General features: G+C 41.5%; 1 protein-coding gene across 2 annotated transcripts in view; it reads left to right on the forward strand.

The window, feature by feature from the left end:
* Positions 1-27320, forward strand: part of LOC134614422 (probable ATP-dependent RNA helicase DDX60) — a 118941-nt gene that overhangs the window by 29422 nt on the left and 62199 nt on the right. For both annotated transcript variants that reach the window (XM_063458190.1, XM_063458189.1), the window contains 11 exons: positions 83-198; positions 1138-1307; positions 5712-5964; positions 7255-7421; positions 9627-9806; positions 20353-20502; positions 24329-24448; positions 25453-25548; positions 26074-26189; positions 26316-26449; positions 26533-26642. In XM_063458190.1, coding sequence (XP_063314260.1) covers positions 83-198; positions 1138-1307; positions 5712-5964; positions 7255-7421; positions 9627-9806; positions 20353-20502; positions 24329-24448; positions 25453-25548; positions 26074-26189; positions 26316-26449; positions 26533-26642 — 1612 coding nt within the window. The remainder of the gene's footprint in view (positions 1-82; positions 199-1137; positions 1308-5711; positions 5965-7254; positions 7422-9626; positions 9807-20352; positions 20503-24328; positions 24449-25452; positions 25549-26073; positions 26190-26315; positions 26450-26532; positions 26643-27320) is intronic.

A 27320-nucleotide genomic window follows, 5' to 3' on the forward strand; every position in this document is an offset into this window, starting at 1 on the left:
ACAGCAGTTTAACAGTACTTAACACTCAGTTGATTGCATTAGCTGTTATAAAATGTTGACATCTTTTTCATGATCTTTTAAGCGATGATCCAGTGGTAGTTGCACTAAATGAAGCAAAACCATATGATGAAGTTTTACACTGGCATACTGGAAAATCCCTAAGCGATGACTATGATAGGACAAAAGACACACAAGCGGGTAACAAAGCATGATATAATTGTACTTGACGTATGTAATCCTAAGCAGAAATGTGGAGATTTTATTTCAATCAGTCCTAGTTGGAGTTTTGCAGTTATTTTATAGAAATAAGTGTGTATGTATACATTGTATTTACAATTAATCATTGTTAAAGGAAGATTTTATTCACACAATCTTAAATGGAAAAAGGGGACAATCAAACAGAATGTATAAGTAATCTAACCCAATATTGGGCTTTTTTCAACTCACATTTTACACCATTACAGAGGAAAGAGTGGTTGGGTACTTTGGTTCACAACTAAAAATGTATGTATGTATGTATGTAATGGAAGACACCCCAATGGTCCATCCGTGGATAGATAAGATCAAGGAAATCAGACAAATCAAAGCACTGCCAGCTTGCTTATATGACAAGGTTGATTGTTCTCACTCCATGTTGGGGCAGTGGCTGGATTATGTTTCCAGATTTATTTACTCATGCAAAACATTTGTGATTTGTGAATTTGGTCTTTGAACTGACCTGTTGGTGTCATCTCACCCTTTAATTGTCTCCTTCCTCACCTGAACACGTTTATCCCTCCTCCTTTTTTTCCCTATCTCCCTCCTCTCCTTTGTCCTCTTTCCATGCCTTACGCATTTTATGTTTCCCTCTCATCCATCCGATCTCTCACCCCTTTTAATCCTTGCCAATTCCCACAAATTTGAGTTGCTGCATTGGTGTTTGAGTACTTCCATGCTGACCAGATGACCGTGCCATTCCCCCCCCCCCCTATATGCTTACTCCTATGATTACTGTGATTCTGGCTGTAAAAAGTTCTTTATTGTTTAGATCCCTATGTACTACTTTGTTTTCTCTATGGTGTGTCTTTGTTGTATTCATTTAAATTACAGAAATTGAATACTAAATATTGATAGGCTACCTTTTTTTGTTTTACTCAGAAGTTAAAGACAAGTGGGGGCTGAAAAATTATCAAAAGCTCCAAAACCATCTGCGTCTTTATGGAACATCTTTAGGTTTGACCACACCTACGAAAATTGTTGTACAGCATAGTGAGTCGGAGAAGACAAATAATGTAAAACAATCTTTCGGGAAGAAAAAAGAAACACCAGTAAGTACACTTAATTTAGCTTTTAATATAATCACACACATTTCCATTTGATACCATCCACTTTAAAACTGACTGGTAGGGAGGCTTTATGCCTCACACTGTCATCCACACTAATAGTCTGATTTATTAGTCGAGCAAAGCAGCAGACATATACTCAGTGGTGTATCCTGGTTTTGTGCTGCCCTAGGCAGGACAAAACTCAGGCGCCCCCAACCCTTCCCCCCACCCCGCCTTCTAAATACACACACACACACACACACACACACATTCACTGACAGATACGCATACATTAGCTAACAGACACACACTCACTAACAGACACACTCACACTCACTAACAGATACACTCACACTCACTAACAGACATACACTCACACACTAACAGACACACTCACACTCACTAACAGACATACACACACACACTCACACACTAACAGACACACTCACACTCACTGACATACATACACACACTAACACACACTCACACTCAATAACAGACACACTCACACTCACTAACAGACATACACACACACTCACACACTAACAGACTGACACACACACACTAACAGACACACTCACTAACAGACATACACACACTCACACACTAACAGACATACACACTCACACACTAACAGACTGACACACACACACCAACAGACACACTCACTGACATACACACACACTCACTAACAGACATACACACACTCACACACACTAACAGACTGACACACACTCACTAACAGACAGACATACACACACACAGACACACTCACACACTAACAGGCTGACAAACACTAACAGACACACACACACACACACACACACACTAACAGACTGACACTCACTAACAGACACACTCACACTCACTAACAGACAGACATTTACACACACACACTCACATTAACACATTTCTTTTTTTTTTAATTTACCCCCCCAGCCTCCTTACCTTTGGGAATGCTGGGGGGGTTCTCTATCTCCCTGGGGTCTAATGGGGCTGCTGGGCTGTCTGCTGGGAGGGCGGGCGTCTGGCGAGGGAGCACTTCCTCTGAGCTGTCTGTTCAGCTCATCTTGTGCGCCGCAGAGTGAGGCTGGGAGCCGGAATATGATGTCATATTCCGGCTCCCAGCCTCACTCTGCGGCGCGCGAGGGAGCTGAGCAGACAGCTCAGAGGAAGTGCTCGCTCGCCGGCAGCCTACCCACCAGCGCCGCCCGCCCGACCGGCATGTCGGTTAGCCACAAGGCTAACAAGGCATTTGCCCTGGGCATTTGGGGGCGGCTTTTTTTGCCGCCCCCCTGGAAAATGCCGCCCAAGGCAAATGCCTTGTTTGCCTCGCGGCTAAAACGTCCCTGCATATACTTATTATTATTTTTAATGAGAAAGCTATGAATTAAACTGAAAGCTAGAGGAAATGTCCTTCACAATCTCAGGCCGTCCATGTTACAATTATTGTTACAGTTGGTGATTAATGATGAATAATTGATTTTATAGTAAAGCAGAGTTATTTCACGACTCAATAACAAAGTCATCTCTTCAAGTAACTTCAGGAGATCATGTAAATTTATTGGGTACAACTGTGTATGTGACAACAAACCACTCAGATGTTTTCCAGTACTTCATTGTTTACTTATTTATTGTTCTTTCAGAAGTTTCATTGTTACACATGGGGTGAGGAGTGTTGTTAGTGTTGCCTGATTTTTAGCTTATTCTTCACATAATAAAATACTTTACTAATAATACCAATTATTATTATCTTTCTTGCCTTTCACTCCAGCCATCCACAGGTGTTTGTATGATGTTTTCTATCATTTTCTGAGAATGCATATTTTTATACTATTTATTTCTGTATATTACTCAGGTTCCAATAAACAAAAGCTGTACGGCAAGAGTAGCAAGGGTAAACCTCAACTGCTAATTTTAGTGTATACAGTTCCTGATCACGAGCATTTATAAATAATATTGGTATATTTTAGTTTAACTAAATCAGTTCATAATCAAGCATACTCTGCCAAATCATCTCCATGGATATTCCGAACTAATGTTTTGGCAGAAATGCCTCTGCCACGTGTTCTTGGAGGGGCCTACTTGCCAGCCTCCTGCCAAATGACCATGGGCCCTTTAAAAATATAAGAACAAACTTGGTTTGTGGGATTTTATATTTGGTTCGGGAACCGAACAGCTGCACGAACCAGAAACCACCCGGGCGCTTGTTAAGCCCTATTAACACCTTGGAACGATTCTAACCATAGTGTTCTAATTGTCTGTATGGGTGGCCGCTGTTCGCACGAACGACCACGAGGTGGTGGCCATCTTGTTCCCGTGCAGAGGCGGCTCTCTAATTAGGCGGTTTAGGCGGCTGCCTAAGGCCTCGCGCTGGCTGGGGCCTCGCAGCCGCCTACACCGCCTGTGGGCAGACTGTGTCAGGTCCTCGGTCACTGACCGAGGACCTGACACCAGGAGGGGACCCGGCGGCTTGCCCGGTATGCCGCCGGGTGCGAGGCCCTCCTTGCTGCCCGGCCAGCCAGCGCAGATACTGGTCTGCAGCTCCGCAGTGAGCAGAGCTGCAGACCATGTGTCTCGCGAGAACCGGCCAATCAGAGCGTTGCCGTGGGTTACCAAGGCAACGCTCTGATGGTCTCGCGAGATTACATGGTCTGCAGCTCTGCGGAGCTGCAGACCGGAAGCAATGGCCACCGGACCACCAGGGAGCCCACTGGACCACCAGGGAAGAAAAGGTAGTTTCTCGCTACTTAATTGTTCCCACAAACAAGGTGAACAAGCTCCAGGGTAAGAACATTGACTATGTTCGGACTAGACCGACCGCAAGCCCTGATTCTCTGGAACCGTTTTGGGCATGGGACCATGCATGCGGTCGGTCAAATTATGACGTCCAGGAAACCCCTGAACCGATCTGGGTAATTTTGGGATATGTTGGTCACCCAGATTCGGGCTATCAGGGAATGTAAATTTTGTGGGGGGGTTGTGTGTTTAAAGGAAGTTTTGGGGTTTTGTAAAAATGTATGTTTTCTGTACCTGGAGATAATTGAGTAGTACAGTCCTCCCAAGACTCAATTATCTCCCAAGCACAGAGGAGGAATTATCTTGTTTTATGTGGGAGTGTCCTGGACCTGAGAGCCAATGTAATTGTATGTATATTTTTACTGTAGTCTACTCTCAGGTTCAGGGAGGAGTGCCCCTTGCATGGCGACCTGCATATAAGGCCAGCTGAGTTCCAGTTTACCCTCAACACAGAGCCTCGTCTCGTGATTGTAGGGGAAGTCTATACCAGCTATAATCACTAGCTCTTGTAAGAGCTACACTGCTATACCTGCTATACTCTCTTGGAGGAGAGGTCTTCTCACTGGGAGCTGGATCCCTGACTTGGGTCCAGGATGAGAAGGGACAGCATTTTTTGACACTGGATACTATTTTTGTATGTTTTTTTTGTTACAATATATCAGTAACCAATGATGATAGCAATAATAATGAATTCTTATGAGGTCTAGAAAATCATCTATTATTGTTTGTATGTATTGTTTTGCTTTTTTCAAAGCTTGATGAAATGGCTATTATATTAAAAATAGTTTTTAGGTGACAGTTGTCCTGTTGCAAGTCAGGTGGGGGCATATTGGAGGTTTTTACCCTATACCCACCAACACTGGCATCCTGAGAAGTGTGATAGCATTACTGGCTCCACACATTATGGGTGTGTCCACTTTGAATTAATGCCAGTAGACAAATAGTACTTTAAATAGTACTTCAAATTATACTACAAGGCAGTTGAATGCTTCAATCTGATTGGTTGACGAACATTCTAAGATGTGCATAATTTTCAGGGAGATGCACGGCTAAAGTAGTTCCAGACAGGTCTTAACCACAATACAGTTGCGTAAGAAATTAGTCCTACATACAAAAGTGTTTTAATGACAAAAACTTGACAAACGTCTTGAAATACATCATCTGAACAATGTTTCGAGGTGTGATGACTGTAGTATAAGCAGAATAATTGACTCCAGGCCGTTGAATTATTAGAAAAAATAATGCACACCCGAGGTGTAACGGCCACTCCGCTTCGCATCGTGACCGCATTACCACCTCGGGTGTGCATTATTTTTCTAATAATTCAACGGCCTGGCGTCAATTATTCCTTACTTATTGTTCACTTGTGATGAGCAATTTTTTTAAATCAGTGATTGGATCCTATACTTTATAGAATATACTTTACGGTTGGGATTTGAAAAGCACTGATTTAAAAACAGACACTGGTGCAGTTTCTGTCATTTTCACAGACAACAAACTGTGTTTAATGTATTACTTTGTGTATGTGTCTGTATGCAAACATGTAAAAACTATTTTGTTCAAATTAATGAAAATTATTGAAGTAATCTGACTTGAATATATTCACAGATGAAGAAAAAAGATCAAATTATACAAGAGAATCAGAAAAAAAATAAGACCAGAGAAGAAAACAAGGAATTAGAGCAGTGGAAGTCGATGGCTATTGTTCTTAAAAAAGACATCCAGACAGACTTTTTCTCTGGGATACAAAAGCAGGAACAATTTGTTCATTCTTTGGGAACACAATCTGTGAAGTTTTGTTCAGAATTAGCAACATTAAAAACCTGTGTTGAGGTGTGGCATGAACACTGCAAAATGAAAAGTAAGTGTTTTCTTCCAGCTAAACATCACACCGTTTATCATCTGCAGGCATGGTCTTTAAAACGATCCTCCAGATAAAACATAGCATGAAAAAGCACTAATACACGAGCGTCACATGTGCATTACACAGAGCCCACAGCAAGGGGATAAATTCACTGGAGATTTGAACATTGTGCATATATTAGGTGGAGGAGTATGCAAGTGCACACACTAGAAGTAGAGATAATATGATAACCCATCAACTACACTTAACTTCTGAACTTTCTGCAACATAAAAAACCTCCCCCCAACTGGCCCTGGATTGCATGTACAGTTAAATGTCACATGTTGGATCTTAAAGGAGGTTAGCAAATTAATACAATGGTAAAAAAGCTTCCATCAGAGCTTACTGTGCATACATGTACAGAAGAAGCTAAACATTAAAGGGACACTATAGTCACCCAGACCACTTCAGCTCAATGAAGTGGTCTGGGTGCCAGGACCCTCAGGTTTTAACCCTTCAGATGCAAACATAGAAGTTTCAAAGAAACTGCTGGTTACACTTGGCATTAAGCCAGCTTCTAGTGGCTGTCTTCCGGACAGCCACTAGAGGCGCATATGCGACGCTGGAAGCATATTATGCCTCCATCGCGCAAAGCGTCCATAGGAAAGCATTGAGAAATGCTTTCCTATGGACACGGTGAATGCGTGCGCGGCACTGCCACACATGAGCATTCGGCTCCGCTGACGTCAGACGGGGGAGCTGATGTCGGCGGGGGAGGAGAGATCACCAGCGCCGACGGAGCCCGGCGCTGGATTAAGGTAAGTAGCTGAAGTAGCCCTCAGGGCACTATAGTGTCAGGAAAACCGCTTTGTTTTCCTGACACTATAGTGATCCTTTAAATACTTATGGGCATGTTGTTAAATGAGAGGTGTTTGAATAGCAACATCATTCATTATATTTACAAAGTGTATTTGGAAGACTGGACAGTACGTGTGTTGTTGCTATCGTTATAGATCAAGCACAGTTTTTATGTTCCCTGTTTTCTCTGTTTCTCACAATCGTAACCACATCGCTAACTAGATTCTAATAATTCTCTCTTTAATCCAGAAATCTATTTACATTCCAGTTAAATGTTGCCCAATGATTATTATTATTATTGATTGTTAAATTAGGCCAGTGTTATGGTTTAACGGCAGATAAAGAGAGAGTACAACCCTAATTGTTTTCATCCATTGCTTTGTACATATGATCATTTTTTTTTGTCTAAAATTTCATCAAGAAATCCTTATTTTCGTTTTATAAATGTAGCTGAAGAGCAAAGAGATATAAATATTGCTGTGGAAATAATGAAGAAAATACAAGTAATGATGACCAATTATAAGGAAATGCTGCAGAAGGAAGACCTAGGGAAGATTGCTCAATATCTAATTGATCTGGGATTTAAGAATTTGGCATGCACTCTACAACCATCCAAGGTACTAATGAATTATGTCTGAAAATACTTTGATTTAAAACTGCATTGTCAGAACCTTCTGTCATTTATATCTTAAAGTTTACAATTTAGGCATTTCCCAAATTAGTAGCCCCAGAATGACAGAGATGAGCTATGTGCAGCCCTCAAAGTGAGCACTGCATTTAAATAGTGAGTCTGAGTGATCACGCTCTGCAGCAGTAATTCTGAAGCTGTTACCAGCATGGCAACTGGTAAAGTCAGGGAACTTCAGGTATATATTGATACCTGAGTATCATCTCTGTAATCTGATGCCACGATTAGTGACCCCAGACAAACAGATGAGCAATGTGCAGCGCTATGTGAGTCACTGTAAATCTGAGTATGCCCCGTAATGAGGGAGACCCCCAGGGTGACCTGACCCCCTGGTATCGCTCTGCTAATTGTTGGTGCTAGGCTTGCCAGCTGCCCAGCACTGATTACAAATTCAGGAGCTGCAGTAGGAGAGGGAGATCGTCCTCTCATGCTGCAATCACACAGTACAAAGTGCTCACAGAGAGCTCTGTATTATGTGAGCTGAGAAATCCCTCTTCTGATGTCAGTACTGATGTCAGCAAAAGGAATCCCTCTGAGGTAGGATAAGGAGTTGGATTTTGGGTGGGATTATGGGTTAGATTAGGGCAAGATTTGTGGTAGGAGAGTGGGTAGGATTACAAAATAATTATACATGTGGGGTATAACTGCACTATAGTACAGTAGAAGAATACAAGTATGGGTTGTTTGCAGCAGGGGTCACGCATGGTTTGAATTCCCCAAAATAAAATGCATGAGCTTAGTGATAAAATAGTTAAATGAAAAGTGTCAAACTGCTCATAGTTAATAGCCTGGTGGCTGTATTTTATACAAACGTATACTTTTGTTTAACAGTTTTGGATTCTATAACTAATATAAAAGTTATAGTAGAATGAACACATGACAAAAATACCAGAAAGGTCTTGGTCACAAATGTTTCACATCTCAAATGAGTTTTGGTTCTTAAGGGGTTAATTTAAGGGTTGTTTACTAAAATCTAAACTTCCAGTGACTTTCAATACCTGCAAGGTGCAAGGGAGTCAGACTCTCCTTTCCCAGCCCAACATGTGGACTGTGAGATGGTTAATTATAGGGATTTGTGTTGCTTGGATCACACTGAATGAGAAAAGATATACTCTTTGATCTCATCTACCATAAAATTAAAGTAGTACAGGCCTGAAGAAAATTGAGTGGTGGCACCCAAAGACGGTCTTTTAAAGGAACATTATAGAGTTAGGAATACAAATGTGTATTCCTAACACTAAAGTGCCCTAGTCACAGTTTAGGTGACCGGGTCCTCATTGCTTGTGGTCTGTGATTGAGGGTTAGGCATTAGCATAGAGTCCTCATGTTGTTGAGGGAGTCCCAATGCTGCCAGCAGTGCTGTGCCTTCGTTTGGATCGGTGGCCTTCATCACCCAAAGTGCCCCAGGTGTTGCCCATCTGTAAGCGATTCCTGCTGTTTGTAGTGGTTTGTTAAGCAATTGCATATTTTTGCGCCACAGTAGTGTAGCCCTGCTTAAGTCCTGAAAAAATGAGAGTTGGCACATTTCAAATTCAAAGGATGTTTTTTTTCTTTAATGCAGCCAGCAGTCCCAGTTTGTCCGTCATCGTTTGGCACCGCAATATGAGATCCCGTGGAGCTGTGTTAGTGGCTTGTGGGGATTTAGAGATCCTGTAGACTCTATCGAATGAGAAGGTTTTTTCCCTGTCTCGTTGGCAGCACTGCCGCTGCTAGGCGTCTGATAAAGTGGGGTAGTTCTTCTAGCGGTATTGACTCCCTGACCTCTCTTATCTTCATGTTCTTGCGTCTGTCCCTGTCATCATACTATATGCTTTTTAACAAGTGATTTAATTTAGGTATTTTCAATCCTGTATACTGCTTCACATTTACAAATGCATCTTATATGATCATTTTAATAATCCCTTTACAGTAACAAAAGAACTGGTGCAGCTCATTCACCTTTAAGGTCCAGGATTTTACATATACCTCATAATTTTACTTCATAGGCCTTTAACTATATGATTCTTCTTACGTTCCAGACATTTGCTTGAGAATTCAAATTTGAAAAAAATAAAATAAAATTCATTCTCGATAAATCTATACTATTGTGATATTTTTGTACTATGTTCTAATTATTTTTTTAATTATTTTGCAGGCAACCACCCTTGTAGATGAGAAGGTATCCAAAGTTCAAGTTGAGAAGAAAGAGACTAAATATGCAGTTGGGTTTGGCTCATCTAGATTTCAAATGCAGTACATGGGTCCATACTTATTAAGAGATGAAAGGACTGATCCCGACCCAAGGGTGCAACATTTTATACCAGATACATGGCAGGTAATGGTTGCAAATAAATGGAAATAAAAAAACACTAACTACTTGTTTAAATGTAGAATTCTTACTATGGCCTAGTTTAATTATATTGGCAAACATATGTCAATAAGTATCAACTGTTTCTTAATCTAATTTGATCCCAGCTGAGATCCAAGCAGCTGAACCTGGTAAATGCGTCATGTGTTGAAAATAAAACCACATACAAATGTGCACCAGAAGCACATTAGTTGACCCTTCTAATGATTAACTCTGTAAGTAATTTTAAAAAAGCCTATGAGGATCAATATGATACCAATATTAGTACACGGTTGGTTTAACATCTCCTATAGACTGCCACCTATTATACTGCAGGTGGGGGCCTGTTTACTAAACAGCTCAGTTGCTAATAAAATACAGGAATACCTAGGACAAGTCCCTCCCCATGCCCTTTTCCATGGGTAATTGGTTGGGGCTGACAATTAAATAATGTGAGGTGGACAACACATTTGGGCTTTAATTGAAATGAATTGAGGGTCCTAATGCCCCGCTCAGTGCCCACACATGGACGGTGGGTGGGTGCTACTAATAAAATATTGAAGGGATAGACATAACCCAAAATGTTGGCCAGGTGTCCAACTCAGTGTGGCTAAGGCCCTACACCAAGCATGTCAAACTCCCGGGCCGCAGGTCGCATGCGACACACAAGGACCATCTTTGCGGCCCGGCGAGCCGCGAGTACATGCTGGTGTTATAGCAGAGTAGGCACCTGCTTTCCCCACATTGCAGGTGCCTGCTCTGCTAAAACTTACCTGGCCGGGGAGGAGGACCAGCAAGGGTGCTCAGTTTCCTGCTCCCGGCATCACTAAACCGCGCACTGTAGGGAGCAGTGAGGAGCAGATAAAAGGACCCCAGGGAGATGCCCCATATCAGCTCCAAAAGGTAAGGAGCAATAAAGAAATGTGTGTGTGTGTGTCTGTCTGTCTGTCTGTCAGTGAGTATGTGTGTGTCTGTCTGTCAGTGTGTGTGTCCGTCGGTCAGTGAGTGTGTGTGTGTCTTGACAGTGTGTGTGCCTGTGTGTCTGTCTGTGATTATGTGTGTGTCTGTCAGTGAGTATGCGTGTGTCTGTGTGTGTGTCTGTCAGTAAGTATGTGTGTGTCTGTCTGTGAGTATGTGTATGTCTGTGAGTATGTGTGTGTGTGTGTCTGTGTGTCTGTCTGTCAGTGAGTATGTGTGTGTGTGTGTGTGTGTCTGTCTGTGAGTATATGTGTATCTGTCTGTGAGTATGTATCTGTCTGTCAGTGTGTCTGTCTGAGTATGTGTGTGCCTGTCAGTGAGTATGTGTGTGTCTGTCAGTGAGTATGTGTGTGTCTGTCTGTGAGTATGTATCTGTCTGTCAGTGTGTCTGTCTGAGTATGTGTGTGCCTGTCAGTGAGTATGTGTGTGTCTGTCAGTGAGTATGTGTGTGTGTGTCTGTCAGTGTGTATGTGTGTCTGTCAGTGAGTGTGTGTGCGTCTGTCAGTGAGTATGTGTGTGTGTCTGTCAGTGAGTATGTGTGTGTCTGTCAGTGAGTATGTGTGTGTGTGTCTGTGTGTCTGTCAGTGTGTATGTGTGTCTGTCAGTGAGTGTGTGTGCGTCTGTCAGTGAGTATGTGTGTGTGTCTGTCAGTGAGTATGTGTGTGTCTTTTATTACTTCTCTTGAAACTTGAAAGAGATTTAAAACCTATAGACTTTGCATTAGCTATTGCCAGTGGGCAAATAGTAAGAGAAAAACCCATGAAGCCATGACCACTTCAGTGGTTATGATGGTAGGAGTATGTGTATGCAGTGTTTCAACTTGAAATGCACTGCCAGCACGTGTAACATTGGCAGCCCAATTTTTTTTTTTTAAATCCTCCCTGCCCTTTCCTCCCTTCACGACCCCCTCTTTATGAGAATCCTGTGACAGTACTGAAAGCGCACATCCCCAATGACATCGGAGGGGGTGCGGAACATCAGTACTGGGAGCTATGCCCAGCACTGGATTCCAGGCGAGTAAACACTTTTTTTGTTACAGGTTTTACTACAAGTTGAGAGGTATGACATTCTCCATAGTGGCCAATAGAGCATATTATAGTGGAAAGGGTTATAGTACCCTTTAACTACTTTTACATGTCAAAGTCGATAAAGCCACTTATCAAGGATTATGTGCCCAATAATTGGAATTGAATCACTGAGCCTAATTTTTCAATGTAAAGGCAAGCTTAATTTTGGCTCCCGATGGTGGCAATTTAAAGGACCACACCACACCCCAAAAGTACTTCATCTTGCTGAAGTGCTTTATGGTTGTGGAGTAGACTAGTTTAATCCCAGTTTATAAAAGTGCTGATTTCTATGAGAAGTGGAGTGCTCCTTTAATTAATCCAAACCGTCAAATCGCTTATTGGAAGCTGAATGTGATCTTTTCTAATTAAAATGTCTGTCAACTTAAAAGAGTTAGTGTAAACATTTGCCCTGTTTTTAAATTAAGCAAGTGGGCACATTAAAGACTCTGAAAAAAAATGCTTCATGTTTCACAGGGAATTTTGTTTCTCTACGAACAACTTGTTGTACTGACAAAATAACCAGTTAGAGTAAAAGGGATTAGATGGGTAAATTCTTTAAAAGAACACTATATAATTAGGAATACAAATCTGTATTTCTAATGCGATTGTGTCCACGTCTGTAATTTTATTCAGATGCATTAACATTTAAAAGAGTTAAATACCTGGTCTTTAATTTACATGGTCTACAACAATCTCCTGCTAGGTGGTGTGTGTTTAAGTAACATCCGCTTGAATTCCAGGACCCAAGGTTTCACAGCAGTAGATTGACCAGAGCATAACACAGCCTCCACTAGCCTGCCTTCTTCCCATATTGCATATTGCTGCCATTTCTCCCCCCCCCCCCACCCTCCAGCTGATCTAAAGAAACCTGATCTAAAAGAAAATGTGAATTATGAGACCAGGCAATCTCCTTCCACTGCTCCTTACTATAGTTTTGATGCTCATGTCCCCATTGAAGAGAACGTCCAGAAAAAATAGGATAAAAGTCAGTCTTAACTGGGTATGTCTTCTTTAAGGTACCGTATATACTCGAGTATAAGCCGAGTTTTTCAGCACATTTTTTGTGCTGAAAAACCCCAACTCGGCTTATACTCGAGTCAGTGTCTGTATTATGGCAACTTACATTGCCATAATACAGACTGGGGGCTGGCAACGAGCGCTTACCTCTCCTGCAGCTCCTGCCAGCTCCCTCTTCCGTTCAGCACCTCGGTCAGCTCCCAGTGTAAGTCTCACGAGAGCCGCGGGGTCATAGTGCGGCTCTCGCGAGACTAGAGCTGACAGAGGAGCTGCACGGACCGGCGCGGAGGAGGAGGGAGCTGACAGGAGCTGCAGGAGAGGTAAGTAAACTCTCAACCAGCCACCCTCCTCCCCCCCACTGAACTACCAATGCCACTGGACCACCAGGGAAGGAGAGCCCCCCTCCCTGCCATGTATCAAGCAGGGAGGGGGGACGAAAAAATAAAAAAATAATAAAATATTAAAAATAATAATAATACAAAAAATAATTTAACAAAATTTAAAATAATAATAAAAATAATAATAATAAAAATGCCCACCCCCCACCAAGGCTCTGACACACACACACACACACACACACACACTGCATCACACACATTGCATTCATACACACATACTGCACTCATACACACTGCATTCATACACACACTGCATTCATACACACTGTGGCGAAACCGACCTCGCCACGTGTCCTTGGAGGGGGCTGATTGCCCGCCTCTTGCCTTTGGACTATGGACCAGACTTTATGGGAATGTGATACCCCAGATAGCCATACCATGGAGCCTATTCATATAATGAAAGACTATGGGAAAGACTTTAGCTCCATGGCAATTGTACTGTGTGAGTAGGATCTGCGCGCTATTCGGTAGTTTTGCGCGTGCAGATCCCAGCTATCTGGGGATAGGTGAAATGTCTGTGTGTTATGTGTAAATGTGACTTTATGTATTTTAAAGTGTTTTATGTCGTTTTGCAACCATGTGGTTAATGGAGTCTGCCTTTAGTCCTGGGTAATTGGATTACTTCTCCAATTAACTCCAGGGCAGAAGGGAGGAAACCAGGGTGCATTGTGGGGATGTTTTTCTGCCAGCCAGAAAGGAACAAAAGATACTTTTAGTAACTTTTGAACCCCTGGTCGGATTCATGCCATTTTTTAATATGTTGTTCCCCTGAATGGATTGATTGTGGATATGTATTTTTATGTGAATGTGATGTATGGTTTTAAAGTTATGAAAGTTGTGTAAAAGTATATTTTACACTGTATGCATAATGGGATTATGTGTCACACTAAGGGGAGGGGATGTGTGGGAGGTAACATCTATGTCATTGGTTCTTTTATGCCTCCCCCTGGGTGTGGCCTGTATGTGTGAGTTGGAAATAAAAGCCAGGCTGGATGAGCCAGTCCAGAGTTCCTGTTTTAACCTCAAAGTGATGTGTCGTCTCATTATTGGGGGAAGGATTTATTGTATGCTGTTCCAGTTGACTGCTAGGGGTACAAGCCTATTCGTATGGTTCCTATTCAATGGTCTACAGCATTCATACGCTTGGGAGAATTTAAAGGTTTCTCGGATTCGGTGATTGTGGTGTCTGCCAGAGTGCTTGGAGTCCTCAGGAAGCACTAGGAGCATCCATTAACGGAGGTACCAAGTCGGGGTGCCAGGTGATCCGTTACATTGGTGGCAAGCGGTGGGATGGCGTCCTAGTGCGAGGTAAAGCAGCTCGGAGACACAGTGCGTTTGGATTTACAAATTGAGGGCGACGCTGGTGTGCATACAGCGTCCCTGTTTACATAAAGATTTGGGAAAATGGGGTTCGTAGACCCCTGGGCAACACACACACCTGAGGAAGAGAGTGAATTAGAATGGAGAGATAATGCCCGGATAGAATTATGGTACGATGCCCTGGAGGAAGTCCAGTATCAACGGCAGCAGCGCCTTCCTGGTGTCGCATACCGGTTGGAGGAACAAATGGCCTGGCGGATGCCGCTTCTGGGAGACCAACCTGGAGGGCAGCGGGTAAGACAACTCGAGTACCTCGTGGAAAGGGAACTGAGCCTGGACACCTCATACCGGGCACTGTGGTGGTGCACTGTCCAGCCAGAGACGTGGAGGGCAGAGGGCATCCAGCCAGAGGGGGAGAACTACACGAGCCCTGGCCTGTTGTGGAAAGCCTTAGTGGAGGATGTCGACTTCGGCAGTCCAGCAGAGTCACGGTACTGGGCTATCTTTCATTACCGAGGTGAGATGATACAGGGCCCGAGATCTATTGGACTGGGACAAGACCTCCGCCGTTTCGCTGCCATGGAACGAGAGCTGGAGATGGACTATGTAGAACTATTAAATTCCTGCCAGCCGCAGAGCAGGGACGCAGACCGGGAAAACTGGGTGGCAGACCCAGACCTGCTAGCCTACAGCTGGGAAAATGTGGCTGAGGTACCCCCTGCTTCACTACCAGCTGCAGAAGTTGGGGACCTCATAGACTGGTCCTGGAGAGACCCACAGATGGCAGGTGGAGATGGGACCGAGATCTCTCTACCGGCCCTACAGGGATGCTGGGCAGTTGGCCCAGATCCCCAGCGGCAGTCTACGGTTCAGGGAGAGGAGCCTGTTATTACCTCTCCCCAGCGGCAGCACAGCTCACCAAGGGGAGACAGTAAGCCCCTCACCAGCGCAGATGGGACTGTGGTCTCTGCGCCCTGCTTACAGGGAGTACAGAGGGTCAGCCCTGCTCCCCAGCGGCAGTCTACAGTGCAGGGAGAGGCGCCTGATACCCCCTCTCCCCACCGACAACCTAACCCACCAAGGGGAGACAGAAAACCCCTCACCAGCGCAGATGGGACCGTGGTCTCTGCGCCCAAGTTACAGGGAGCTGAAGGGGCCGTCCTCCCTCCCCAGCGGCAGTGTGATTTGTTGGGGATTGGGAGCCCAGTCTCCATTCCCCAGCGGCAGAGTATCCAGCAGGGAATGGAGAGCCCAGCCCCCTTTCCCCCACAGCAGGACTCTGTGCTGGGAGGAGAGACAGTCGGTCTCCCTCCGCAGAGACGGGAAGTATGCATGGGAGAGGAGATTGTTACCACCTCTCCCCAGCAGCGGATCATTAATGTACAGGGAATAGAGAGCCCAGTCTCCATTCCCCAGCGGCAGAGTGTTCTAATGGGAGAGGAGCTGGTTACCACCTCTCCCCAGCGGCAGCTTAATGTACCAGGGGGAGACTGTAAGCCCCACACCTGTGCAGATGGGACCGTGGTCTCTGCACTTCCAGCACAGGGGGTAGGGACGGTCGGTCCTGCCCCCCCACAACAGGGCTGTTTAGCCAAAGGGGAGACAGTCTGTCTCCAGCAGCAGAGCTGTGTAACTAAAGGGGAGACAGTCGGTCTCCAGCAGCAGAGTTGTGTAACTCAAGGGGAGACAGTCGGTCTCCAGCAGCAGAGCGGTGTAACTCAAGGGGAGACAGTCGGTCTCCAGCAGCAGAGCGGTGTATTTAAAGGGGAGACAGTCTGTCTCCAGCAGCAGAGCTGTGTAACTAAAGGGGAGACAGTCGGTCTCCAGCAGAAGAGCGGTGTAACTCAAGGGGAGACAGTCGGTCTCCAGCAGCAGAGCGGTGTATTTAAAGGGGAGACAGTCGGTCTCCAGCAACCAGGCTCCAACCAGACTACTCCCGTGGTAGTGCTGGCAACAGGACAGAGTACCGCTGGTCTCTGCCCCCTCAGCAACCTACCAAGGCAGCCTACCAGTCCCCCACACAGCCGTGGTGAGGCACCTGAACCTGGACAAGATTCTCCCTCACCCAGGTGTAGTAACTGTTTATTGTGGGTGGGCTGCTCTGCTGTTTCTGTCTTGTGGGTGGGCTGCTGGACTAACAAGGGCACTGACCGGCAGGAGGTCAAGTACCCTGTTAGTCTGGGGGGTAAAGGGGAGAAGTGTGGCGAAACCGACCTCGCCACGTGTCCTTGGAGGGGGCTGATTGCCCGCCTCTTGCCTTTGGACTATGGACCAGACTTTATGGGAATGTGATACCCCAGATAGCCATACCATGGAGCCTATTCATATAATGAAAGACTATGGGAAAGACTTTAGCTCCATGGCAATTGTACTGTGTGAGTAGGATCTGCGCGCTATTCGGTAGTTTTGCGCGTGCAGATCCCAGCTATCTGGGGATAGGTGAAATGTCTGTGTGTTATGTGTAAATGTGACTTTATGTATTTTAAAGTGTTTTATGTCGTTTTGCAACCATGTGGTTAATGGAGTCTGCCTTTAGTCCTTTGTAATTGGATTACTTCTCCAATTAACTCCAGGGCAGAAGGGAGGAAACCAGGGTGCATTGTGGGGATGTTTTTCTGCCAGCCAGAAAGGAACAAAAGATACTTTTAGTAACTTTTGAACCCCTGGTCGGATTCATGCCATTTTTTAATATGTTGTTCCCCTGAATGGATTGATTGTGGATATGCATTTTTATGTGAATGTGATGTATGGTTTTAAAGTTATGAAAGTTGTGTAAAAGTATATTTTACACTGTATGCATAATGGGATTATGTGTCACACTAAGGGGAGGGGATGTGTGGGAGGTAACATCTATGTCATTGGTTCTTTTATGCCTCCCCCTGGGTGTGGCCTGTATGTGTGAGTTGGAAATAAAAGCCAGGCTGGATGAGCCAGTCCAGAGTTCCTGTTTTACCCTCAAAGTGATGTGTCGTCTCATTATTGGGGGAAGGATTTATGGCATGCTGTTCCAGTTGACTGCTAGGAGTACAAGCCTATTCGTATGGTTCCTATTCAATGGTCTACAGCATTCATATGCTTGGGAGAATTTAAAGGTTTCTCGGATTCGGTGATTGTGGTGTCTGCCAGAGTGCTTGGAGTCCTCAGGAAGCACTAGGAGCATCCATTAACGGAGGTACCAAGTCGGGGTGCCAGGTGATCCGTTACACACACACACTGCACTCATACACACACACTGCACACATACACACACACTGCACTCATACACAAACACTGCACTCATATACACACACTGCACTCATATACACACACTGCACTCATACACACACACACTGCATTCATACACACACTGCACTCATACACACACACTGCACTCATACACACACACTGCACTCATACACACACACACTGCACTCATACACAAACACACTGCACTCATACACACACACACACTGCGCACACACTGCATTCATACACACTGCACTCATACACACACACACACTGCATTCATTATATACACACACTGTAAATAAATATTCAATTAATATAATTTTTTTAGGATATAATTTTATTTAGAAATTTACCAGTAGCTGCTGCATTTCCCACCCTAGTCTTATACTTGAGTCAATACGTTTTCCCAGTTTTTTGGGGTAAAATTAGGGGCCTCGGCTTATATTCGGGTCGGCTTATACTCGAGTATATACGGTAAATTCCTACAGTGGTGTAATCTTTGTTGTCCTTCCTCAGGTAATCCAATGATATGAAAAGATAAAAACAGATATCCAAAATAGTGTAATAAGTTCTCTAAGGTATAATTTATAGAAAAAAGAATGGTGTAGCACTCACATTTGGTAGAGCTATGACCAGCTCTAGTGAAGAAAGCGTACAACGGTACAAATCCCCGCTTGTGGGATACAATGCGGTGTTTCTGGAATACAATGCAGTGTTTTTCTTGTTCTTCTGGGGTAAGTGCCACTCAGAGAAAATATAAAACAGACCAATAGTGTTCTCCGTATAAAAACAGTGTAAAAATAAAATAAATAAATGAAATGGTACTCACAAATATGGAGCAGGCTGACTGCTCCTTGATGATAGCGTAGGTGGAATAATCCCCACCAAGGATTTCTTGGAGTCCAGTAGTATAAAATGCCAGGTGAAGAAAAGTATATTAAGATTCTTGGCACAACCAAAATAGTGACCAAAAAAGTCTTTAATAAATATAATATACAATTAAATATCCATAAACGCGTTTCGCCCACAATGGCTTTATCAATATGGAATAAAAGCCATATTGATAAAGCCATTGTGGGCGAAACACGTTTATGGATATTTAATTGTATATTATATTTATTAAAGACTTCTTTGGTCACTATTTTGGTTGTGCCAAGAATCCTAATATACTTTTCTTCACCTGGCATTTTATACTACTGGACTCCAAGAAATCCTTGGTGGGGATTATTCCACCTACGCTATCATCAAGGAGCAGTCAGCCTGCTCCATATTTGTAAATACCATTTCATTGATTTATTTATTTTATTTTTACACTGTTTTTATACGGAGAACACTATTGGTCTGTTTTATATTTTCTCTGAGTGGCACTTACCCCAGAAGAACAAGAAAAACACTGCATTGTATTCCAGAAACACTGCATTGTATCCCACAAGCGGGGATTTGTACCGCTGTACGCTTTCTACACTAGAGCTGGTCATAGCTCTACCAAATGTGAGTGCTGCACCATTCTTTTTTCTATAAGTGATGCCTTAGAGAACTTATTACACTATTTTGGATATCTGTTTTTATCTTTTCATATCATTGGATTACCTGAGGAAGGACAACAAAGATTACACCACTGTAGGAATTTACCTTAAAGAAGACATACCCAGTTAAGACTGACTTTTATGCAATTTTTTCTGGACGTTCTCTTATTTGAACTATTTTACTTTATTTTATTTTATTTTATTTTTTTGTTTGGCGCAGCTTTTATCTCTATTTTATTTATCTGTGTCCTAAGAGTTTTGAGGGATTCCCCTTTTAAGTTGCTGCCTTGTTCTTCCCTGTTTTAAAGCGCTAACCCTTCTCATTTCTTTTATCATTGGCACTCTGACTGGTCTACGGCTATGAAGTCCCATACACAGCAAACTGTAATGCACTGTGTGTTCTGACATCTTTCTATCATGGCCAGCATTAAGTTTTTCAGCAACGTGAGCTACAGTAGTTTTTCCATGTGCTTGCACTAGAAGGGCTAGGTTTTGCTTCCTATGTGCATCAGTGAGCCTTGGGCCTGACTCCGGCTCACTGGTTGCCCTTTCTTGCACCACTTTTGCAAGGTACTAAGCAAAAGACTTGCTGTTTTGGAGAATCTCTGATCCAGTCTTCTAGCCAGTCTTGACCCATGTCAAAGTCTTTCAGATCTTCTCTCTTGCCCAAAAGGATTAATATGTTAAATAATAGTTTGAGGTGTCAGTTGTCCTTTAAGTTCAAACTAGATCTTTGTAAGACTGAAGTACAAAGTAATTTATCACAAAATATGCAGTGCCTGCTAACTACATTTATGTTGTTACACATCTACACAATGTACTGGCACATAAATAGCATTATGTATTAGTTAGTATCTATTCATTTCCACTTGTGGTAATGTACACACATCCATCAGGAGAAAAAAATATGTTTTCATATTTATTGCAGTAGTTTTGTATAAATTATTTACATTCTATATAAAAAGATGAATGACAAGTAATTGTTTTGTTTTATGACCAGAGAGAGCTTCTTGATGTTGTTGATAATAATGAATCAGCTGTCATTGTTGCCCCAACATCGTCGGGAAAGACATATGCTTCTTACTACTGTATGGAAAAAGTTCTGAGGAAAAGTGATACAGGTGTTGTAGTCTATGTGGCTCCTACAAAGGTAAGCGTCTAACATGACTCTATATTAGATAAGATTTAATTGTATAGAAATGTACTCAATAACAAGAACTATAGAGTGTCTAATCTAACAGAAATGCTACTAAAAATTGCAAAAGACAAAGAATAATCACAGCTTACACAAGGCAAAAATCACAATAGAAATGTTTATTTCTCTGGCTCTGCCTCTTCTCCCCAATCCCTCTCTGTTGGTGTTCCCCAAGGGTCTATCCTTGGTCTCCTATTGGTCACAATCTATACTGCCTCCCTTGGTAAACTCATAAACTACTTTGGCTTCCAGTGTAATTTCTATGTGATTGACATGCAAATGTATCTGTCCTCCCCTGATTTCTCACCACCATTCTTGACTCCTGTCTCCTGACTGCTTCACTGCTATTTCTAACTATATGGCTGCTAATTTCAGAATAACAGAAGTTCTGGTCTTCCCTTCCCTGCTACTCCCTTGTCTGTTTCCCTCCAAGTCAATGGCGCTACCATCCGCTCTACCTCACAGGCTCACTGCCTAGGTGTCTTCTTTGACTCCAACCTCTCCTTCACCCCTCATGTCCAATCAATTGCCAAATCCTGCCGCTTCCATCTCAAAAACATAGCGCACAACCGCCCCTATTAAATGCCTGATACAGGTAAAGATACAAAGAAAACCAAAAGGAAGAAAATGTGTGTAGATCACCAAAGGTGAAAAATAAAATGGTACAACCTGTATAGTAATCGGTGGAGTACACTATGAAAATGTATATCTAGGGGAGCAAAAAGAGAATATAGTGCAATACAACCAGCACAAGAGAGGGGGTTGGGGGATGTTTTCTAGATGTTAGAAAATTCAGGCATGTCTCCTTCAATAATGGGGTAAATCCACTGGTGGAGAAGATCTTCCAAATAAACAAACTTCTTCATAAAGGTATATCTTCTTAGATAGTTTAAAATAAGAAAGGAAAAGGAAAAGATAGTGCAGATTGTATAAAAGTAACACATTTATTGATACAAATTGCACTTACAGAATGTCAAATGACAGACAGTATGTCTCCACACAAGAGGTGGTATCCAGGTCTCCAACAGATTGCCGGAAAAAATCCCAGGATCCCAAAATGCAATAAAAACAAACAGAAATAAAATGAAAAACAATGTTGATACACAATCCTACACGTTTCATCCTGTTCTGAACTTCTTCAGGGATATGTAGTGGTAGTCCGTCGCATTCTTCTTATATATCTGTTTTCATTGTGTGAAACTTGCGGCAGCTGATGGTGTGCGTTCCACTGTGGAACGCATATAGAACTTCTGTGTAATCAATGTCACTTCCGGTTGACAGCGGTACAAAGAATACATGCCGAAATGACTTCATAGATAGAGGGCATTGTGGGAAATGAAGTTTTCCATTGTGTCACTCAGAACATATGTATTATATTTATCAAACCTTACAATATGATACTATTCATAAGGGAGAACATAGCAGCCATGTACTAATACAAAAAATATAACTATATTAGAAAAATTTAAAAAGAAATATGATACACATAATTAATAAAACAGAATGAATAAAATAATATACATAAAGAAAAATATGCTTTGTATAGTATACAACTGTAATATTGAACATTTTACAAAAATGAAAATAAAAAAAGAATAAAAAATGTATGAAACCAAAGTGAAACACATGTGAATATATACATATATCGATATCATATATATATATATATAGGAATCCTTCTTGAAGGTGCTTGTCCATGCCACTGTCATCTCTCGCCTTGACTACTGTAATCTGCTTCTCAGTTGTCTTACGTGTTCCCAAGAGTCTATAATGAATACGGCGGCAAGGCTCATCTTTCTGCCTGGCCACGCCACCCCCCTCTGTCAGTCCTTACATTGGCTGTCCATAAGATATAGGGCTCAATTTAAGATCCTGGTACTTGCTTACAAATCTCTACACAATGCTGCTCCGACCTACTTATACTCACTAATACACAAATATGTCCCGTCTAGGCCCCTACGCTCTGCTGAAGACCTACGTCTAACCTCTGTTCGTACTCCTACCTCTGATGCTCGCCTTCAAGACTTCTCTAGGCCTGCACCGTTCCTATGGAACGCCCCTTCCCTCTCTGTTAGACTTTCACCCAGTCTCCACTCCTTCAAAAAATCTTTGAAAACGTACTTCTTCAGGAAAGCATATCAATTAAACTGTGAACAGCTTTCTCTCTTTATACCCTGATTCCTCTCCTGCAACTGTCATCAAAACAAAACACTAAGCCCTCAGTGAATACTAACCTAGCAACCTACTTTTCTACCCTACCCTTACCTTTTGTGTCACTTTACCCCACTCCCTCTAGCATGTAAGCTCATTGAGCAGGCCTCTCAATCCCTCTGTTTCTGTGTGTCCAACTTGTCTGGTTACATATATATGTATCTTAGTCCACCCATTGTTCAGCGCTACGGAACTTGTTGGCGCTTTGTAAATATTAATAATAATAATAATAATAATAATAATAGTAATATGATTCCTATGATATGTGTGAGTGAATTAATGTATGTACTGCGCAAAGCCAGATCAGTACATACATGAGCAGAACTCATGGAAAGACACTGTTTTTTAATGTAAAAGATTGTTGTCAGAAATTGTTCAACCTAGCATACACAAATAAGGTGTAATGTTATATTTCCATGGGCCTCAGCATTCTTGGAGGTGGTCACTGCCGCATCTGACAGTCCAATGTTCCTCACATGTTCTGACTTCATTCATGATGTGGAACTCTTGTCCTGTGCCCATTTATGTATCAAAGATACATGGCACTTATGAAGTATGCACAATAGGGTGACATCATGTTTTCAACGTAGGGTACATATACTTCCTGGAAAACCCTATTTCCCTGTTCTGTCGTGTTTTCTCAGTGTGTTATAGTTGTGTACTTATCAATTTTTTAACTTGACTTATCTGACTAATCTTGCTTTATGTAATCCAGACTTTGGCTTGTTTGTCTCTTCTGTACCTCTGTTATCCTTGACCTTGGCCTGTTAACATTTATTCTGTGTCTGCTTGCCAAAGTTCTGTTATATATTTATTTATACACTGTGCTAGCCTGGCCACTTTAAAGATCAGCAGGACGGGTAATATCTTCCACATAATTAACCCTCTATTGCCATGGGTTATTTAACTATTTGCTCGCTGGCTGAAGAATGAAGAGGGTTAAGGACTGAGAAGGAATTTAAAAAGTTTGTTACATGGATTCAACCTTTAAAACACATCTTTGTATGCTGTAAATCTAAAAGAAGGCAAAAAAAAGAATTTAAAATGATAAGCAATTATACAATAAAAAAAGGAAAACGATATGCTTCTTGACTCCATATTGGCAATCAGATTTTTCTTTGGACCCAGAGCTTTCGCATCCTTGAATTTTCCGTTTTTTTTCAAATATTTTTAACATTAACAATTTTTAACAATATCTACAGAATCTGAAAAGTCAACCTCTTTGGGTAGAGAATTCCACATCTTTATTGCTCATTATTTCAGTCTCAATGTATGATCTATGAAGAAGTATTCTAGCGGTATGAATTGCATTAGAAAGCGTGCCTCTTAGCGTGGTGGTGGACTCTCCTAGTTTGCCGTGTACTTTGTTTGTATTTAATTTGGAAATTTGTATTCAACACTATTTTATGCATTACTTCTTGGAGAATTTGATGGGCATTTTCCCACGCTGTGAATTGTTACTCGGAGAGTGAGAGCACCTGTAATCTTTAGGAAATTACCATGGATCAGGGTGGATTAATGTCTGCTTTTATTATTAATGCAATGTAAATGTATTTATCTTATTTAACAGGCTCTCGTCAATCAAGTGGTGGCAACTGTATCGAATCAGTTTGATAAAAATCTGCCAAGTGGTATGGCACTTTGCGGTGTTTTTACTCGGGATTATCGAACTGATGCACTTAACTGTCAAGTAAGTTTCCATTATGATTACTATAGTATTTTATCAGTTACTTTATAGTCCTGTAAATTATTATAAAGTCAAGGTGTAATTTTACTATTCACAGTTTGAAGCCACAGTATTTTTCAAAATTGTATATTGTTTTAGAATGCAACACAAGCAATGCACTTGGATCCCAAATGACCTTATGATACCCTAACCCAATGTATACAAGGCAGTAGTAGTGGGATTACTAGTAAATTTAGCCAAGGAAATTAGTTACACTCGAAAGTCAGAAGAACTACCATCAAAGCTCATAGGTTGACATCCTACAGTGACTTACAACTACCAGCAGATGTTTTGTTTGTGGCATGAGTGCTGTGTTTGTGTAATACTGGACAATAAGATGGCACAAGTGGTTAATTAAAGGCGTGCTTTCATTTTTGTGCTGTCTGCACACAGGGACCTGTTTGCAATTTCCATAAGTCCACTCATATTTTTACACTCTTATATTTTAGGTTCTTCTTGGTCTCTACTGTCCACTCCTATTCTGTATGCAGTCTTCCTTTTAATGGCAAATGTTTGAAGTTATTTGTGCCTTACTAAAAATCCTATCTGGGTCAGAAACATGTCTCTAGATGAGACTTTTGCAAGTAAATGTAAATATGTTGTTCGTATATCTCTGCCTTGAACACAGGTACTTACTGTATTTAGTCTTCTCCCCACTACCAAAGTGCTTAACTACATTTCCACAACATCTGAGTTGCTCATTTTCTTTAGAGAAACTCCAGTATGTAAATGTAGAAATGTAGTTTGGCATTGTGGTAGCGTGGCGGTGGCAAGGACTAAATAATATAAGCACCAGTGTTCAAGAGCTATGACAACAATTGGGGATGGGCATAACAATGTAACATAAGTAAATACAAACTTCATGATTAGAGAATGTAATGAAATAAAGACTCATACCATCCTTTGATATGCTAACATATGCCATGTATGCTTTTTACATATATAATGCTACTAATATTATATTGCAGGTTTTGGTCACAGTGCCACAATGCTTGGAAATTCTGCTGTTGTCACCACATCGTCAAAACTGGGCAAAAAAGATTGAGTATATCATATTTGATGAGGTGTGTATTTTTTTAAAATTATTATCAAGCACCGAAAAAGTGCACTTCGACCATAGCACAACTACCAGAACTTCCGATACAAGTTGTACATCTGAACAAAGTTTAAAGGAAAATTATTTTGTGTTGTATTAATCATTAGGCATATTAAATGCTTAATAAATAGTGGTTTGCGACAAATTTAAAACAGCCTTACAAAACATAGCCAAGAGAAGCAACATAAGAAAACTTTTACAATTAAGGTATTTAACAATTGTTACCAATTTTATCTTGTCAATCTGACATTTTTGGAACTGAATTTTCAAACCGAAAGGAAATTTTTGGAAAGGAAATTCATAAGAACAGTAAATCAGAATCCAATCAATTTGGGAGAACAAAAAAACATTTTGCCATGCACAAGTCTAGTCATTATGGACAGGTTACAACTACAGATCACAGGAATAAGAACACAATAAATTCCTGTTTTTAAATACAAATGTTTAGTTTTGATATTTAGAAATGTTAAAACTTTTTCTTTCTTAACTCAAGATTCACTGCTTAGGTGGTGAGATTGGTGCCGAAGTTTGGGAGCACATGCTGGTTATGATTCGATGCCCATTTCTAGCTTTGTCTGCAACAATTAGCAACCCAGAACATCTAACAGCGTAAGCATTCATTTAGTAGCCAACTGAAAGTTCTTATTGCTTAAAAATAGCATCACTTAATTCAGATTATACTTATTTTTTTCTTAAAATGCAATCTAATAGGATTTACATATGTTCATTCTAAAGGTGGTTACAGACAGTGAAACAATACTGGAAGCAAAGTGATGAACTCATAGGAAGTACTAACTTAGCAAAAGGTGCAAACACAGGAAAAAAATCCAAGACAGTGAAAACAAGGGAAACTTACAGGGTTCGCCTCGGTAAAGTATAGACTATTAATCAATTTATTACATCAGAAGTATTGTGATTATAAAATTTAATCCTATTTTTATGAATTTTGTAGTGCTGCATGACAAGAGGTTCAATGATCTGGAAAAATACATGTGTTCTGTACAGGAGGGAAAAATTAATTTTGAATCCTATCACCCATGCGCAGCTTTAACAACTGATCATGTAAGTTGAATAATATCAATGACAAGGGCATGTTAGAATACCTATAGAGTTTAAGTAGTCTTATTATTGTTCATATAAAAACAGAAAATGTAAAATAAAAATGGGTTCATGTACAGTATGGCTCATTTTACCACTGTTGTTGCTTTATATAAATGTCAGGACCTTGGGGTACTTCGTCCATGGACATTATATGACATGCCACCTGTATAACACAACATCTGTTACCATATTTGATTTCCTGGTAATTGCCAAAAAAGTTCCACTTATATGCATTAATGAAGTCTGCTTGCCAGAGTTATTCTCTTATTAATTTGAGCAACTCATGTGCTGTGAGCACAGCTTTGAGCTGCTATCAAACTACCGTATATTAATATATACCTAAATAACAGCACAGAATTTGGAATTCTTAATACACAACGATGTTTTGTGTGCAGAACTTTAAGTAGTATTTGCGTAACTAGTGCAGTTTGAATGATTAGAGAAACTAACCAATACATTTCCTTCATTAAAGACGTTCCAAATAATATATTTTAGTCTTAATTTTGCTATATCAGGAAAATTAACAAGAAATGCTTTTCAAAGTACAAAGAACCTTGCTGATGAAATCTAATGTTAGAAAATGTACCATGTGGACACAGGTGAAAAAATTAGAGCTAACAGTTTATCAAGAGAAACACA

This window comes from Pelobates fuscus, chromosome 6, assembly GCF_036172605.1.
Source record: "Pelobates fuscus isolate aPelFus1 chromosome 6, aPelFus1.pri, whole genome shotgun sequence".
Classification (NCBI taxonomy): domain Eukaryota; kingdom Metazoa; phylum Chordata; class Amphibia; order Anura; family Pelobatidae; genus Pelobates; species Pelobates fuscus.